General features: G+C 38.4%; 1 protein-coding gene across 1 annotated transcript in view; it reads right to left on the bottom strand.

Moving 5' to 3' along the window:
* Nucleotides 1–14876, bottom strand: part of stil (STIL centriolar assembly protein) — a gene marked incomplete at its 5' end in the record, with an annotated part of 60230 nt that extends 45354 nt beyond the window's left edge. The window contains one exon of the mRNA XM_080429906.1: nt 14819–14876. Within this exon, the coding sequence (XP_080286032.1) occupies nt 14819–14876 (58 nt within the window). The remainder of the gene's footprint in view (nt 1–14818) is intronic.
* Nucleotides 14877–17597: the final 2721 nt, after the last annotated feature.

Here is a 17597-nt window from a genome sequence, read left to right as displayed (position 1 = left end):
CAGGCAGACAGACACTGATGTTAACGCCAGGGTTTCCTGCAGGAAAAAGGTTAGCCAAGAAACATTAACTACAATATGCTATGGTTATTCACATTATTCAACACTGTGTTTAGCTTTGTACACACAGGTTTCAAAGCAGAGAGACAGCAGAGAGGCAAGGCAACAGACAGCAGAGAGACAAGGCAACAGACAGCAGAGAGGCAGTAACAGACAGCAGAGGCAAGGCAACAGACAGCAGAGAGGCAGCAACAGACAGCAGAGAGGCAAGGCAACAGACAGCAGAGAGGCAGCAACAGACAGCAGAGAGGCAAGGCAACAGACAGCAGAGAGGCAAGGCAACAGACAGCAGAGAGGCAGTAACAGACAGCAGAGGCAAGGCAACAGACAGCAGAGAGGCAGCAACAGACAGCAGAGAGGCAAGGCAACAGACAGCAGAGAGGCAAGGCAACAGACAGCAGAGAGACAGCAGAGAGGCAGCAACAGACAGCAGAGAGGCAGCAACAGACAGCAGAGAGGCAAGGCAACAGACAGCAGAGAGGCAGCAACAGACAGCAGAGAGGCAAGGCAACAGACAGCAGAGAGACAAGGCAACAGACAGCAGAGAGGCAGCAACAGACAGCAGAGAGGCAAGGCAACAGACAGCAGAGAGGCAGAAACATACAGCAGAGAGGCAAGGCAACAGACAACAGAGAGACAAGGCAACAGACAGCAGAGAGGCAGTAACAGACAGCAGAGGCAAGGCAACAGACAGCAGAGAGGCAGCAACAGACAGCAGAGAGGCAAGGCAACAGACAGCAGAGAGGCAAGGCAACAGACAGCAGAGAGACAGCAGAGAGGCAGCAACAGACAGCAGAGAGGCAAGGCAACAGACAGCAGAGAGGCAGCAACAGACAGCAGAGAGGCAAGGCAACAGACAGCAGAGAGACAAGGCAACAGACAGCAGAGAGGCAGCAACAGACAGCAGAGAGGCAAGGCAACAGACAGCAGAGAGGCAGAAACATACAGCAGAGAGGCAAGGCAACAGACAACAGAGAGACAAGGCAACAGACAGCAGAGAGGCAGTAACAGACAGCAGAGGCAAGGCAACAGACAGCAGAGAGGCAGCAACAGACAGCAGAGAGGCAAGGCAACAGACAGCAGAGAGGCAAGGCAACAGACAGCAGAGAGACAGCAGAGAGGCAGCAACAGACAGCAGAGAGGCAAGGCAACAGACAGCAGAGAGGCAGCAACAGACAGCAGAGAGGCAAGGCAACAGACAGCAGAGAGACAAGGCAACAGACAGCAGAGAGGCAGCAACAGACAGCAGAGAGGCAAGGCAACAGACAGCAGAGAGGCAGCAACAGACAGCAGAGAGACAAGGCAACAGACAGCAGAGAGGCAGCAACAGACAGCAGAGAGGCAAGGCAACAGACAGCAGAGAGGCAGCAACAGACAGCAGAGAGGCAAGGCAACAGGCAGCAGAGAGGCAAGGCAACAGACAGCAGAGAGACAGCAGAGAGGCAGCAACAGACAGCAGAGAGGCAAGGCAACAGACAGCAGAGAGGCAGGCAACAGACAGCAGAGAGGCAGCAACAGACAGCAGAGAGGCAAGGCAACAGACAGCAGAGAGACAGCAACAGACAGCAGAGAGGCAAGGCAACAGACAGCAGAGAGGCAGCAACAGACAGCAGAGAGGCAGCAACAGACAGCAGAGAGGCAAGGCAACAGACAGCAGAGAGGCAAGGCAACAGACAGCAGAGAGGCAGCAACAGACAGCAGAGAGGCAAGGCAACAGACAGCAGAGAGGCAGCAACAGACAGCAGAGAGGCAGCAACAGACAGCAGAGAGGCAGCAACAGACAGCAGAGAGGCAAGGCAACAGACAGCAGAGAGGCAAGGCAACAGACAGCAGAGAGGCAGCAACAGACAGCAGAGAGGCAAGGCAACAGACAGCAGAGAGGCAGCAACAGACAGCAGAGAGGCAGCAACAGACAGCAGAGAGGCAGCAACAGACAGCAGAGAGGCAAGGCAACAGACAGCAGAGAGACAGCAGAGAGGCAAGGCAACAGACAGCAGAGAGGCAGCAACAGACAGCAGAGAGGCAGCAACAGACAGCAGAGAGACAGCAGAGAGGCAGCAACAGACAGCAGAGAGACAGCAGAGAGGCAGCAACAGACAGCAGAGAGACAGCAGAGAGGCAGCAACAGACAGCAGAGAGACAGCAGAGAGGCAGCAACAGACAGCAGAGAGACAGCAGAGAGGCAAGGCAACAGACAGCAGAGAGGCAGCAACAGACAGCAGAGAGACATCAGAGAGGCAGCAACAGACAGCAGAGAGACAGCAGAGAGGCAAGGCAACAGACAGCAGAGAGACAGCAGAGAGGCAAGGCAACAGACAGCAGAGAGGCAGCAACAGACAGCAGAGAGACAGCAGAGAGGCAGCAACAGACAGCAGAGAGACAGCAGAGAGGCAGCAACAGACAGCAGAGAGACAGCAGAGAGGCAGCAACAGACAGCAGAGAGACAGCAGAGAGGCAGCAACAGACAGCAGAGAGACAGCAGAGAGGCAAGGCAACAGACAGCAGAGAGACAGCAGAGAGGCAAGGCAACAGACAGCAGAGAGGCAGCAACAGACAGCAGAGAGACATCAGAGAGGCAGCAACAGACAGCAGAGAGACAGCAGAGAGGCAAGGCAACAGACAGCAGAGAGACAGCAGAGAGGCAAGGCAACAGACAGCAGAGAGGCAGCAACAGACAGCAGAGAGACATCAGAGAGGCAGCAACAGACAGCAGAGAGACAGCAGAGACAGCAACAGACAGCAGAGAGGCAGCAACAGACAGCAGAGAGACATCAGAGAGGCAGCAAAAATACATTAATGTTAGTCTGACAGCTCATATCTGACCAAATAAACATTAAAATACATTAATGTTAGTCTGACAACTCATATCTGACCAAATAAACATTATTAAAATACATTAAAATATATTAAAATACATGAACTTGACTCCTGACAGCTCATATCTGACGGAATTCAACATTAAAATAAATTAACGTTATAATTAAAGCACTTTAAACACCGTTAAGGTTACAATTAAAAATGTAACAAAGTAAACACTAGCAGCATTAGCCAGGCTAGCGTCGTCTTCAGTCTTACCGTTAGCTTCTTAGCTTAGCATCAAGTAGCCTCATAGAAAGTAACTACTAGGTTAGCTTAGCATCAAGTAGCCTCATAGAAAGTAACTACTAGGTTAGCTTAGCATCATGTAGCCTCATATAGAGTAACTACTAGGTTAGCTTAGCATCAAGTAGCCTCATAGAAAGTAACTACTAGGTTAGCTTAGCATCAAGTAGCCTCATATAGAGTATATAGAGGCTGTAGTTTAATGAGGAGTTTCAAAACAACGTGTAGTTCATTTATAACTCTATTAATGAATGATAAAGTTATATAAAGTATAAAGTATCTTCATAACAAACACACCGGGACGGAACACATTGATTATGGCGCTGTTTACCGGCGGCAGAACGTTCAGCCAATCTGAGGCGGCGAGGGGCGGAGCGTTCAGCCAATAGGATCAAAGCTCCCCGCACCAGCGCTCTGTTTCCGGTCTAGAGCCCGCCTACCGAATCCGGTGATTTTCACATGCTCACCGTTTCCGCTCTAGACCGGATCCGGAACAGCAGCATGCTGAGTGAATGGATCCCAGTGACGTCATTCTACACGTCGAACGAGAGAGCTTGAGGAGCAAAACAATTGCAAAAATAGCAGATCTACAAGCTCAAAACGCGTCGCACTGCGACACGTTTTGAGCTTGTAGATCTGCTATGTTTGCTATTTTTGAATTGGAATCCTGATTTTTGTTTTGCAATTTTTGATTGGACATAAAAAAGACAATAGAATGTTAATACTAGTCATTAAGCAACTAATATAGACTGAAGTCATTAAAGTGGGTCATGTTTACATGTTAGGAATCATAACAGCTGAAATCAATAATATATCATTATATAATATATCACTATATAATATATCACTATATAATATATCACTATATAATATATCACTATATGATATATAATATATCAGTATATAATATATCAGTATATAATATATCAGTATATAATATATCAGTATATAATATATCACTATATAATATATAATATATCAGTATATAATATATCACTATATAATATATCACTATATAATATATCACTATATAATATATCACTATATAATATATAATATATCACTATATAATATATCACTATATAATATATCACTATATAATATATCACTATATAATATATAATATATCAGTATATAATATATCAGTATATAATATATCACTATATAATATATCACTATATAATATATCACTATATAATATATCACTATATAATATATAATATATCAGTATATAATATATCAGTATATAATATATCAGTATATAATATATCAGTATATAATATATCAGTATATAATATATCAGTATATAATATATCACTATATAATATATAATATATCAGTATATAATATATCAGTATATAATATATCACTATATAATATATCACTATATAATATATCACTATATAATATATCACTATATAATATATCATTATATAATATATCACTATATAATATATCACTATATAATATATCATTATATAATATATCACTATATAATATATCATTATATAATATATCAGTATATAATATATCACTATATAATATATCATTTTATAATATATCACTATATAATCAGTGTTGGAAAGTAACTAAAGTAATATGTAACTTAAAGTAATATTATTACTTTTTCCCAGTAACTAGTAACGTAACTAATTACTTTCACGTTTTGAGTAATATTATTACCTTTACTTTTTTTCAAAAAGTAATTTATTACTTTTTGAAAGTTTGAAAGAAGTTGTTCAAAGATTGTGTCTCATGATGAGTCATTATCTGTTTGAGCCCAGGTGTTTGAATTTGAATATTTTTTTAGGCAAAAAATACATGAAATACATTTAAAATACTTCCAAAAAAGTCCTTGCGGTCTTGTTTCCATTGAGGTTCTTAGTATTCAATTCATAGTCAAATGGTTTTCATTTAGTCTGTAAGTTATGAATTCATACACAGTAAAAGTCTTAGTGTTAATATAATTGAAATGAGTGTACAAATAGAACCAAATGGACCCGTCATGTGTACAGAACACTTTTCAGAGTTAAATCAACAATGAGGATTTTACAATGTAGGCTGCAGAAAAGAGAAAAAAAACAACTGCTAATGTTGAAAATGCAAAGTCAGACTTTTGGGGAGAAAGGATGCAATTACTGGGGGCGAGAAAAAAAAAAGTAACTAAGTAATAAGTAACTAGTTACTTTTGGCAGGGAGTAATAAGTAAAGTAACTACATTACTTTTTAAACAAGTAATATGTAATAAGTAACATATTACTATGTTGTAGTAACTATTCCAACACTGTATATAATATATCACTATATAATATATCACTATATAATATATAATATATCACTATATAATATATAATATATCACTATATAATATATCAGTATATAATATATCAGTATATAATATATCAGTATATAATATATCACTATATAATATATCACTATATAATATATCATTATATAATATATCACTATATAATATATCACTATATAATATATCATTATATAATATATCACTATATAATATATCATTATATAATATATCAGTATATAATATATCACTATACAATATATCATTATATAATATATCACTATATAATATATCACTATATAATATATCACTATATAATATATCACTATATAATATATCACTATATAATATATCATTATATAATATATCACTATATAATATATCACTATATAATATATAATATATCACTATATAATATATCACTATATAATATATCACTATATAATATATCATTATATAATATATCATTATATAATATATCACTATATAATATATCATTATATAATATATCACTATATAATATATCACTATATAATATATCACTATATAATATATCATTATATAATATATCACTATATAATATATCACTATATAATATATCACTATATAATATATCACTATATAATATATCATTATATAATATATCACTATATAATATATCACTATATAATATATCACTATATAATATATCACTATATGATATATCACTATATAATATATCATTATATAATATATCACTATATAATATATCACTATATAATATATCATTATATAATATATCACTATATAATATATCACTATATAATATATCATTATATAATATATCATTATATAATATATCACTATATAATATATCATTATATAATATATCACTATATAATATATCACTATATAATATATCACTATATAATATATCATTATATAATATATCACTATATAATATATCACTATATAATATATCACTATATAATATATCATTATATAATATATCACTATATGATATATCACTATATGATATATCACTATATGATATATCACTATATGATATATCACTATATAATATATCATTATATAATATATCACTATATAATATATCACTATATAATATATCATTATATAATATATCACTATATAATATATCACTATATAATATATCATTATATAATATATCATTATATAATATATCACTATAATATAGAACGTTCAGCCAATCTGAGGCGGCGAGGGGCGGAGCGTTCAGCCAATAGGATCAAAGCTCCCCGCACCAGCGCTCTGTTTCCGGTCTAGAGCCCGCCTACCGAATCCGGTGATTTTCACATGCTCACCGTTTCCGCTCTAGACCGGATCCGGAACAGCAGCATGCTGAGTGAATGGATCCCGGTGACGTCATTCTACACGTCGAACGCGAGAGCTTGAGGAGCAAAACAATTGCAAAAATAGCAGATCTACAAGCTCAAAACGCGTCGCACTGCGACACGTTTTGAGCTTGTAGATCTGCTATGTTTGCTATTTTTGAATTGGAATCCTGATTTTTGTTTTGCTATTTTTGAATTGGAATCCTGAAAAGTACCATTTTTGTTTAATTTCAAATGCATTTAGTTATACTTATGTTAACTTATGAACTTAAATATAAATACATTGGACATAAAAAAGACAATAGAATGTTAATACTAGTCATTAAGCTACTAATATAGAGTGAAGTCATTAAAGTGGGTCATGTTTACATGTTAGGAATCATAACAGCTGAAATCAATAATATATCATTATATAATATATCACTATATAATATATCACTATATAATATATCACTACATAATATATCACTATATAATATATCACTATATAATATATCACTATATAATATATCATTATATAATATATCACTATATAATATATCACTATATAATATATCACTATATAATATATCACTATATAATATATCACTATTCTGATATTAACCTGTGGGCTGCATTAAGTGAAGGTGGGGGCTGCATGTGGCCCATGTATGACCTAGGTGACCTACATACATTTAATGTATTCCAGATAAACAGCCATAGATCCCTAAGCCCTCCTGGGTAGTAGACTGGAATACAAGAACGCTCGCTCACTGAAAATAGCAGATCTACAAGATCACAACGTGTTGCAGCGTGTTGTAAATCAGCTATTTTCAGTGTAGAGGGAAAAAAGAGAATGCATTTAATGTGCTTCTGGTAGTTTTGTTCCCTACCTATACCTATATTGATGCACTTATTGTAAGTCGCTTTGGATAGAAGCGTCTGAATGACTGTAATGTAATGTAGTGACACAGTGTGATGACTGATGTTCACCACTAGGTGTCATTGTTGCTCTGCTTCATTCATTGATGGTTAGTGAACAGTGAGCCAATAGGACACAGCAACAGCTGATCACGTGATCACATGATCACGTCACATGGTTCCAATCCAACCCCCCTCAACCCCCACCATGGTACAGAGGGCTCGTTGAGCAAGGCAGACTGACAGCAGGAACATGAGAGTCAATCCATGTTATCAGTCTGGACAACACCAGGCTAGCAGTTAACCCCTACCGTCCACAACAAATATATTTAAATTATTCAGTTTCTTATTTAAATGACTCTTATTTTATAAGATGTTTTGTCTCTCTCTCTCTCCCTCTCCCTCCCTCTCCCTCCCTCTCCCTCTCCCTCTCCCTCTCCCTCTCTCTCTCTCTCTCTCTCTCTCTCTCTCTCTCTCTCTCTCTCTCTCTCTCTCTCTCATTGACTAAATCAAAGGTTTGAGAAGGACAATAAGGTTCCATCAGAGTGTTTCACCTCCAGCTGTGTCTGTTCTGGATGGAGTCCCAGAGATGTGAGCCGATCAGAACAGGAACATTGTGATCCACTACAGTCAGTGAAACACTGTAACATCAGAACAGTGTGATCCACTACAGTCAGTGAAACACAGTAACATCAGAACAGTGTGATCCACTACAGTCAGTGAAACACAGTAACATCAGAACAGTGTGATCCACTACAGTCAGTGAAACACAGTAACATCAGAACAGTGTGATCCACTATACAGTCAGTGAAACACAGTAACATCAGAACAGTGTGATCCACTATACAGTCAGTGAAACACAGTAACATCAGAACAGTGTGATCCACTACAGTCAGTGAAACACAGTAACATCAGAACAGTGTGATCCACTACAGTCAGTGAAACACAGTAACATCAGAACAGTGTGATCCACTACAGTCAGTGAAACACTGTAACATCAGAACAGTGTGATCCACTACAGTCAGTGAAACACTGTAACATCAGAACAGTGTGATCCACTATACAGTCAGTGAAACACAGTAACATCAGAACAGTGTGATCCACTACAGTCAGTGAAACACAGTAACATCAGAACAGTGTGATCCACTACAGTCAGTGAAACACAGTAACATCAGAACAGTGTGATCCACTACAGTCAGTGAAACACAGTAACATCAGAACAGTGTGATCCACTACAGTCAGTGAAACACAGTAACATCAGAACAGTGTGATCCACTACAGTCAGTGAAACACAGTAACATCAGAACAGGAACAGTGTGATCCACTACAGTCAGTGAAACACAGTAACATCAGAACAGGAACAGTGTGATCCACTACAGTCAGTGAAACACTGTAACATCAGAACAGTGTGATCCACTACAGTCAGTGAAACACTGTAACATCAGAACAGTGTGATCCACTACAGTCAGTGAAACACTGTAACATCAGAACAGTGTGATCCACTACAGTCAGTGAAACACAGTAACATCAGAACAGAGAAAGACTTCCTGAAGGCCTGTTTCTCATTAAGACACAAACCACACACTTACTGACCAACGACCATAAACCACTAACCACACATTTCCCACTGATCCAACTGTCAGACCCACGCACTTCCCACAGAGACACTAACATGCACGCCTTCACACACACACACACACACACACACACACACACACACACACACACACACACACACACACACACACACACACACACACACACACACACACACTCACACACACACACACACACACACACACACACACACACACACTAATATATATTATATATATTAGTGTTCATATCAGAAAGTCAGATGATCTTAGAAGCAATACGGTTAATAGTGAAAAATATTAAGACCTTAATGGTCTCCAGGTTCTCCTGCTGACAGACAGACAGACAGACAGACAGACAGACAGACAGACAGACAGACAGGCAGACAGACAGACAGACAGACAGACAGACAGACAGACAGACAGACAGACAGACAGAACAATATGTTTCCATCTCCAATGGATGGAGGAGATGGTTGTGTATTTTTTAGGCCTCATTACATCATCTCAAACTAGAGTTCATTATAATCCTGACATCTGGTCATTTTCCACTAAATCTCTAATAGACTCTATATTATACAGAGGGTTCAGAACGGTGTCAAAATAATTTATATTCAAATAAACAATACCTAATATCAATAATACATTAAGAACGGGAACTCATCTGAGTCATTTTAGATGTATTTGGCTGTTCAAAAATAGCAGATCTACGAGTGCAGCGCTATGAGCTTGTAGATCTGCTATTTTGGAAAATTCATGAATATTTGTGCAAATCTTTGAATATATATATTTCTAAAGTGAACATTTGTAAAATATGTAGTTCCAGGGACCAAAGACCAGAAGCAAAGATTTGAGTTACAAATGTTCGCTTTCAAAAATATATATATTCAAAGATTTGCACAAATGTTCACGATTTTTCAAAGAAATAGCAGATCTACAAGCTCATAGCACAGCACTCGGTGCCACGATATGAGCTTGTAGATCTGCTATGTTTGAATAGCCAAAGAAATAAAAAAATGACACACAGATGCCTTCCCGCTCTTAATGGTCCAATATCAATAAAGAAAAATTCCATCACACTAACTCAAATACTAATACTAATACAGTGTCTCCTTGGTATTAACACAATCATAATTACAATAATAATATAAATCTCTCAGTCAGTTTGCTCTCTTCCAGGCAGGTTTCAGGTTCTTGTTGCCATGGTAACAGCAGTGTGTTTGTTGACCTAGATGAGGACAAAGTCTCCAGGCTGTACGGTCGCCCGCGGTTACACAGAAGAACAGATCTCCATGACAACCAGCTCATTAGTATTCATTTGGACTGGGGCCGCTGGAATCAGAGGATCTGATTGGCTCTGGAGCCTGGAGCACCATGGGGATAACTTCCTGGGAACTTTATACGTGTGCGTGCGTGCGTGAGCAAAAATAGCAGATCTACAAGCTCACAACATTGTGCACACACAGACACACACACACACACACACACACACACACACACACACACACACACACACACACACACACACACACACACACACACACACACACACACACACACACACACACACACACACACAGTAAATCATGCAAGGCACCAAGCTGTTAATCAGGACAGAGTTGGGGTTCAGTGTTTTGCTCAAGAACAAGCTTCCACACTCAGGGGAGCTGCAGGGGATTGAACCGGAAACCTTCCTTTTCCTCTATATATAACCTGACCTCTATGATGAGAGGCATATGTGGAGAGTTCAGTGTGTGTGTGTGTGTGTGTGTGTGTGTGTGTGTGTGTGTGTGTGTGTATGTGTGTGTGTGTGTGTGTGTGTGTGTGTGTGTGTGTGTGTGTGTGTGTGTGTGTGTGTGTGTGTGTGTGTGTGTGTGTGTGTGTGTGTGGTAATGGTTCACAGATCATAGTGTCTAGATTTCACATCAGCTATATGTGGAAAGTAACTAAGTACATTTACTCAAGTACTGTACATAGGTAAACATTGGTATTTTTACTTTTAAGTGTCCATTTTCAATACTTTTACTTCTTCACTACATCTATCTAATATTGTACTTTTTACTCCACTAAAATTATTTAAAAATGATTACTATTTACTTGTGTGTGTGTGTGTGTGTGGTTAGTGTGTTAGTGGGACGACACAGTGTGTGGGTGCGTGTGTGTATAGTGTGTGTGTGCGTGCGTGTGTGTGTGTGTGCGTGTGTGGTTAGTGTGTTGGTGGGAGGACACAGTGTGCGTGCGTGTGCGTGTCCGTGTATGTGTATGTGTATGTGTGTGTATGTGTATGTGTATGTGTGTGTGTGTGTGTGTATGTATGTATGTGTGTGTGTGTGTGTGTGTGTGTGTGTGTGTGTGTGTGTGTGTGTGTGTGTGTGTGTGTGTGTGTGTGTGTGTGTGTGTGTGTGTGTGTGTGTATGTGTATGTGTGTGTGTGTGTGTGTGTGTGTGTGTGCAAGGGCGCCGATACTGTGGGTGCCTCGGGGCTGAAGCACCCACTGGGTGCTGGTCAAAAAAAAATATATATATATATATTTATTTATTTTTCAAAATCAGATCGCCTGGTTCAGATCGCCACTGAATAAACCAAATTAACCAAAATAAAGTTACAAAACCCCCCCAAAACCCGCACATTTTTTCGCTGGCAAAACAGACAGCGCGTTGCATGTGTGCCAGGTTGCGCACCCACTAAAGCTTATAAATATCGGCGCCCCTGTGTGTGTGTGTGTGTGTGCGTGCGTGCGTGCGTGCGTGCGTGCGTGCGTGCGTGCGTGCGTGCGTGCGTGCGTGCGTGCGTGCGTGCGTGCGTGCATGTGTATGTGTGCGTGTATGTGTATGTGTGTGTGTGTGTGGTTCAGAGGGTCAACATGTGGTGTTTGTCTCGTAGAGACAGAGTGGGTCAGTGCAGGCCAACAGGAAGTGAGCAGCAGTGAAGAAGTTAATGTTGTGTTTAAAGTCACTTCATTCAGAGTTAAACTGAGACTTAAAGACGACTGCAGTTGATTTGAAGTATTTGTACTTTACTGGAGCATTTCCAATTTTCAGTACTTTTATTTCTACTCCACTACATCTCAGAGACAAATATTGTACTTTTTACTCCAGTACAATTATTTGAAAACTTTAGTTACTAGTTACTTTGCAGATATAAATTATTACATTATAAAACATACATTAACCACTTCAGCTCTATTTTACACATATAGGCTATTTGAAAATAGCAGATCTACAAGCTCACAACGCGTTGTCAGCTTGTGAGATAAATGTGCATCACAATAGAACCAGGATAACACAAAACGTCATACAAAAGCCTTCATTCCATTTAGATCAGGAAAGAATCAGTGTCATTTTTACATTTCTTTGGCTATTCAAAAATAGCAGATCTACAAGCATGGCACTGAGTGCCGTGTTATGAGCTTGTAGATCAGATCTGCATTAATGTGTGCACATCTTTGAATATAATATCATTTTGAAAGCAAACATTTGTAACTCAAATCTTTGCTTCTGGTGATTCTACAAATGTCTTCTGTATATTCTATTATTTGCACAAATGGCCAAGATTTTTCAAAAATAGCAGATCTACAAGCTCATAGCGTTATGAGCTTGTAGATCTGCTATTTTTTGGACTAGCCAAAGTGTTAAATGTGGATAAAGTGGTTACACAGATGCTTTCCTGGTCTGAATGGGTTAAATCCATTGTGGTCCCAGAATAAATAAAAGCAGACATAAAGTAAAGTAAAGTAAAGGTAAAGTAAAGTAAAGTAAGTGATAACACATTGTGTTCTATCATAGCCACAGGACAATCAGTGTAATAACAACATGTAACAACAAAGACAGTCATAAACCAATGTACAGCAGAGATAAATAAATACATAAAACATTAGATTTAAAAACACAGAGTTTGTGTGAACTGGCTGACCTGACAGTGTGTTAAATCTTATCAGAACAGAGCTGAGAGGGTAAAGAGACTGTCTGCACTCACTATGACACCACCACACACACACACACACACACACACACACACACACACACACACACACACACACACACACACACACACACACACACACACACAGTCCATGTGTTGAAGTGTCCGTAGAACAACACACTTAACCCCGTAACTGCTGAGTGCTGGTATAAAGACATCCACTCACTGACCCTAACAGAGGTCAAAGCAGACACACATTATACTACTGCATGTGGAGATGTACTGAGGTCATTGATTGATTGATTGATTGATTGATTGATTGATAGATAGATGAGTGGTGTAAAGCTTCTATCTGCAGACAGTGGGTTTCTGCTGAACTGTGTGATTTTAAAGATGCTCTTAGGGTCCACATTATGTTTTGATTGATTGAATACTTTGCCCAAAAAAGCACATAAAGTACAGTTCGATACAAGGTCTGCTAAGAGGACTTTAAAGCAACATGGCTTGTTTCCATTGGGGTCCTTTGTACTCAATTCATCGAAACATTTAATGACAGACAAATATACAAAAAACATCATATAAACGAGAAAGAAAAAGGAAAATATGTACAGTAAACAGCTCTAAACAGTTCCGAATTGCAGCCACCTGTAAGTGCTCTTTTAGAGCGGCCGGGATCAAACCGGGAACCTTCCGCTCCACCTCCTGAGAACCGCTGCTGTTCTAGATTCATCCAGCAGCTCATGTGGTCCATATATCTTCATGTCAGCAGCATGCTCCACAGAGCTATAAATACCAGCTCAGACACTTGACCCCTGTTGACCTACCGGAGGCCCTCAGGCATTGTGTACTAGCCCTCCTGTTTTCACACGACATATCTATCAGATCTGCAAGCTCACAATAGAATGCTATTATAACAGTATGTTCAGAGACCAAGTCCTTCCAAAGAGTGAGTAAACAGTAAACGCTACTGGTCCACAAAATAACTGTCGCGATGCGACATGTTGTGAGCTTGTAGATCTGCTATTTTCAAATAGCCTAGGTATAAAATAGGGCTGAAGTGGTTAATGTATGTTTTAATATAATAATTAATAATTAATATCTGCAAAGTAACTAGTAACTAGTTTTCAAATAATTGTAGTGGAGTAAAAGTACAATATTTGCCTCTGAGATGTAATGGAGTAGAAGTAAAAGTATTGACAATTGGAAATACTCCAGTAAAGTCAGGGGCGGCCTTAGTGATCTGGGGGCCCGTTTCAAGAGATAATATGTGGCCCTCTATGCACCCCCCCAGCCCCCAGATTTTTTTTAAAAATAAATATTATATAAAATAATATATAATAAATAATATATATAATATAAAATATATATATAATATATAATAATTATATATATACTATATATATATATTATTATATATATTATATATTATTATATATAATAATAATATATTATAATAAATAATATAATATAAAAAACAGTTTCTTTTATAAAATAATAATAATATTTGAAAAAATATATATAATAATAATAACATTTGAAAAAAGATCTAACATTTTATTTAGAAAAAAAAAAAAAAAGCGCACCGCACCGCACTTTGACCACCTCTCTGCCCCGACACAAACCCTCACCTCCTCCACGCATCGCCGTGCCAACACTTCCTGTTTGTCTGAACAACAGAGAGCTGAAACAGGAAGTGGTGTTAGCAGAGTGATTAACATGACAGAACACAGAACCTCAGCTTTACTGTCATCATGTATTACTGTATGTCACCAAGAAACCTCATATCAGTTTATTACTGTCACCATGAAACCTCATATCAGACCAGTGGTGGAAAGAGTACTCACATTTCTTACTTCAGTTAAAGTATAAATACTGCAATGTAGAAATACTCTGTTCAAAGTAAAAGCCTGGAATTCTAAATTTACTAAAAAAAGTATTTAGACAAATGCTGGTTCATCGTTTACCTGGTATCCTATAGTTTCTATAGTTTCAATGTACATATTATTATTTAGATATTGTATTGTTTAGACTGATGCTAGATTTATAGTTTACCTGTTATCCTAGTTTACTGAGACACTACACTGTCTCTGTATTCTATGATCCTATAGTTTACTGAGACACTACACTGTCTCTCTGTATTCTATGATCCTATAGTTTACTGAGACACTACACTGTCTCTGTATTCTATGATCCTATAGTTTACTGAGACACTACACTGTCTCTGTATTCTATGATCCTATAGTTTACTGAGACACTACACTGTCTCTGTATTCTATGATCCTATAGTTTACTGAGACACTACACTGTCTCTGTATTCTATGATCCTATAGTTTACTGAGACACTACACTGTCTCTGTATTCTATGATCCTATAGTTTACTGAGACACTACACTGTCTCTGTATTCTATGATCCTATAGTTTACTGAGACACTACACTGTCTCTGTATTCTATGATCCTATAGTTTACTGAGACACTACACTGTCTCTGTATTCTGTGATCCTATAGTTTACTGAGACACTACACTGTCTCTGTATTCTATGATCCTATAGTTTACTGAGACACTATACTGTGTCTGTATTCTATGATCCTATAGTTTACTGAGACACTACACTGTCTCTCTGTATTCTATGATCCTATAGTTTACTGAGACACTACACTGTCTCTCTGTATTCTATGATCCTATAGTTTACTGAGACACTACACTGTCTCTGTATTCTATGATCCTATAGTTTACTGAGACACTACACTGTCTCTGTATTCTATGATCCTATAGTTTACTGAGACACTACACTGTCTCTGTATTCTATGATCCTATAGTTTACTGAGACACTACACTGTGTCTGTATTCTATGATCCTATAGTTTACTGAGACACTACACTGTCTCTCTGTATTCTATGATCCTATAGTTTACTGAGACACTACACTGTCTCTGTATTCTATGATCCTATAGTTTACTGAGACACTACACTGTCTCTCTGTATTCTATGATCCTATAGTTTACTGAGACACTACACTGTCTCTGTATTCTATGATCCTATAGTTTACTGAGACACTACACTGTGTCTGTATTCTATGATCCTATAGTTTACTGAGACACTACACTGTCTCTCTGTATTCTATGATCCTATAGTTTACTGAGACACTACACTGTCTCTCTGTATTCTATGATCCTATAGTTTACTGAGACACTACACTGTCTCTATGTATTCTATGATCCTATAGTTTACTGAGACACTACACTGTCTCTGTATTCTATGATCCTATAGTTTACTGAGACACTACACTGTCTCTGTATTCTATGATCCTATAGTTTACTGAGACACTACACTGTCTCTGTATTCTATAATCCTATAGTTTACTGAGACACTACACTGTCTCTGTATTCTATGTATGTGTTTACCTTGTTTACTGTAAGTGACTCTGGATAAAGAGTCTGATAAATGAATTTTGGACTTACAAGGTTTCCTCCTGAAAGAGACTCGAACCTCCTGAGGTCACAAAGTCACAAAGAGGTCATCCAGAGGTCGGCACCGGACCAACAGCAGCTGAAATGTGGCAGCATAGATTTATCTCTCTGTCCTTCTCTTCCTCTCTCTCTCCGTCCTTCTCTTCCTCTCTCTCTCTGTCCTTCTCTTCCTCTCTCTCTCTGTCCTTCTCTTCCTCTCTCTCTCCGTCCTTCTCTTCCTCTCTCTCTCTCTATCCTTCTCTTCCTCTCTCTCTCTCTATCCTTCTCTTCCTCTCTCTCTCTCTCTTCCTCTCTCTCTCCGTCCTTCAATGTTGTGGCCTTTAACCACCTCAACCTCCAGAACACCCTGTCATCCTGCTCTGCTTCTGGAAACTCTCACTTTATGACTCCTGGACTATATTGAAAATAGCCGATCTACAAGCTCACATTACAGTCATTTAGCAGATGCTTTTATCCAAAGCGACTTACAATAAGTGCATTCAACATAGGTAGGGAACGAAACTACTAATCACCAGAGCACCAACTAAGAGTATACCTAGTGCTAAGGTAAAAGTGACATATATCAGCTACCTACTTTCTTTAACAGATGAGACAAATAGCAAAATCAAATGAGCAAGAGCGAAAACAAATAAGTCGAATAAACAAGATCCAATAAAACAATACAACAATAAAACAAGAGTTCGTACAACTAGTTAACAACAAGTAGGCCAGGCTAAGAGGAAGGGTAGTGTTTCTTGAAGAGGTGGGTTTTCAGCCTGCGGTGAAAGATGGACAGTGACTCTGCTGTCCTGACATCAGTGTCTCTGCTGTCCTGACATCAGTGACTCTGCTGTCCTGACATCAGTGACTCTGCTGTCCTGACATCAGTGACTCTGCTGTCCTGACATCAGTGTC

The sequence above is a fragment of the Gymnoscopelus braueri genome (assembly GCF_963280865.1).
Source record: "Gymnoscopelus braueri genome assembly, chromosome: 6".
In the NCBI taxonomy this organism is placed as follows: Eukaryota; Metazoa; Chordata; class Actinopteri; order Myctophiformes; family Myctophidae; genus Gymnoscopelus; species Gymnoscopelus braueri.
The sequence above is the reverse complement of the archived record's forward strand: the minus strand, read 5'-3'. Positions and strand labels throughout refer to the sequence as shown.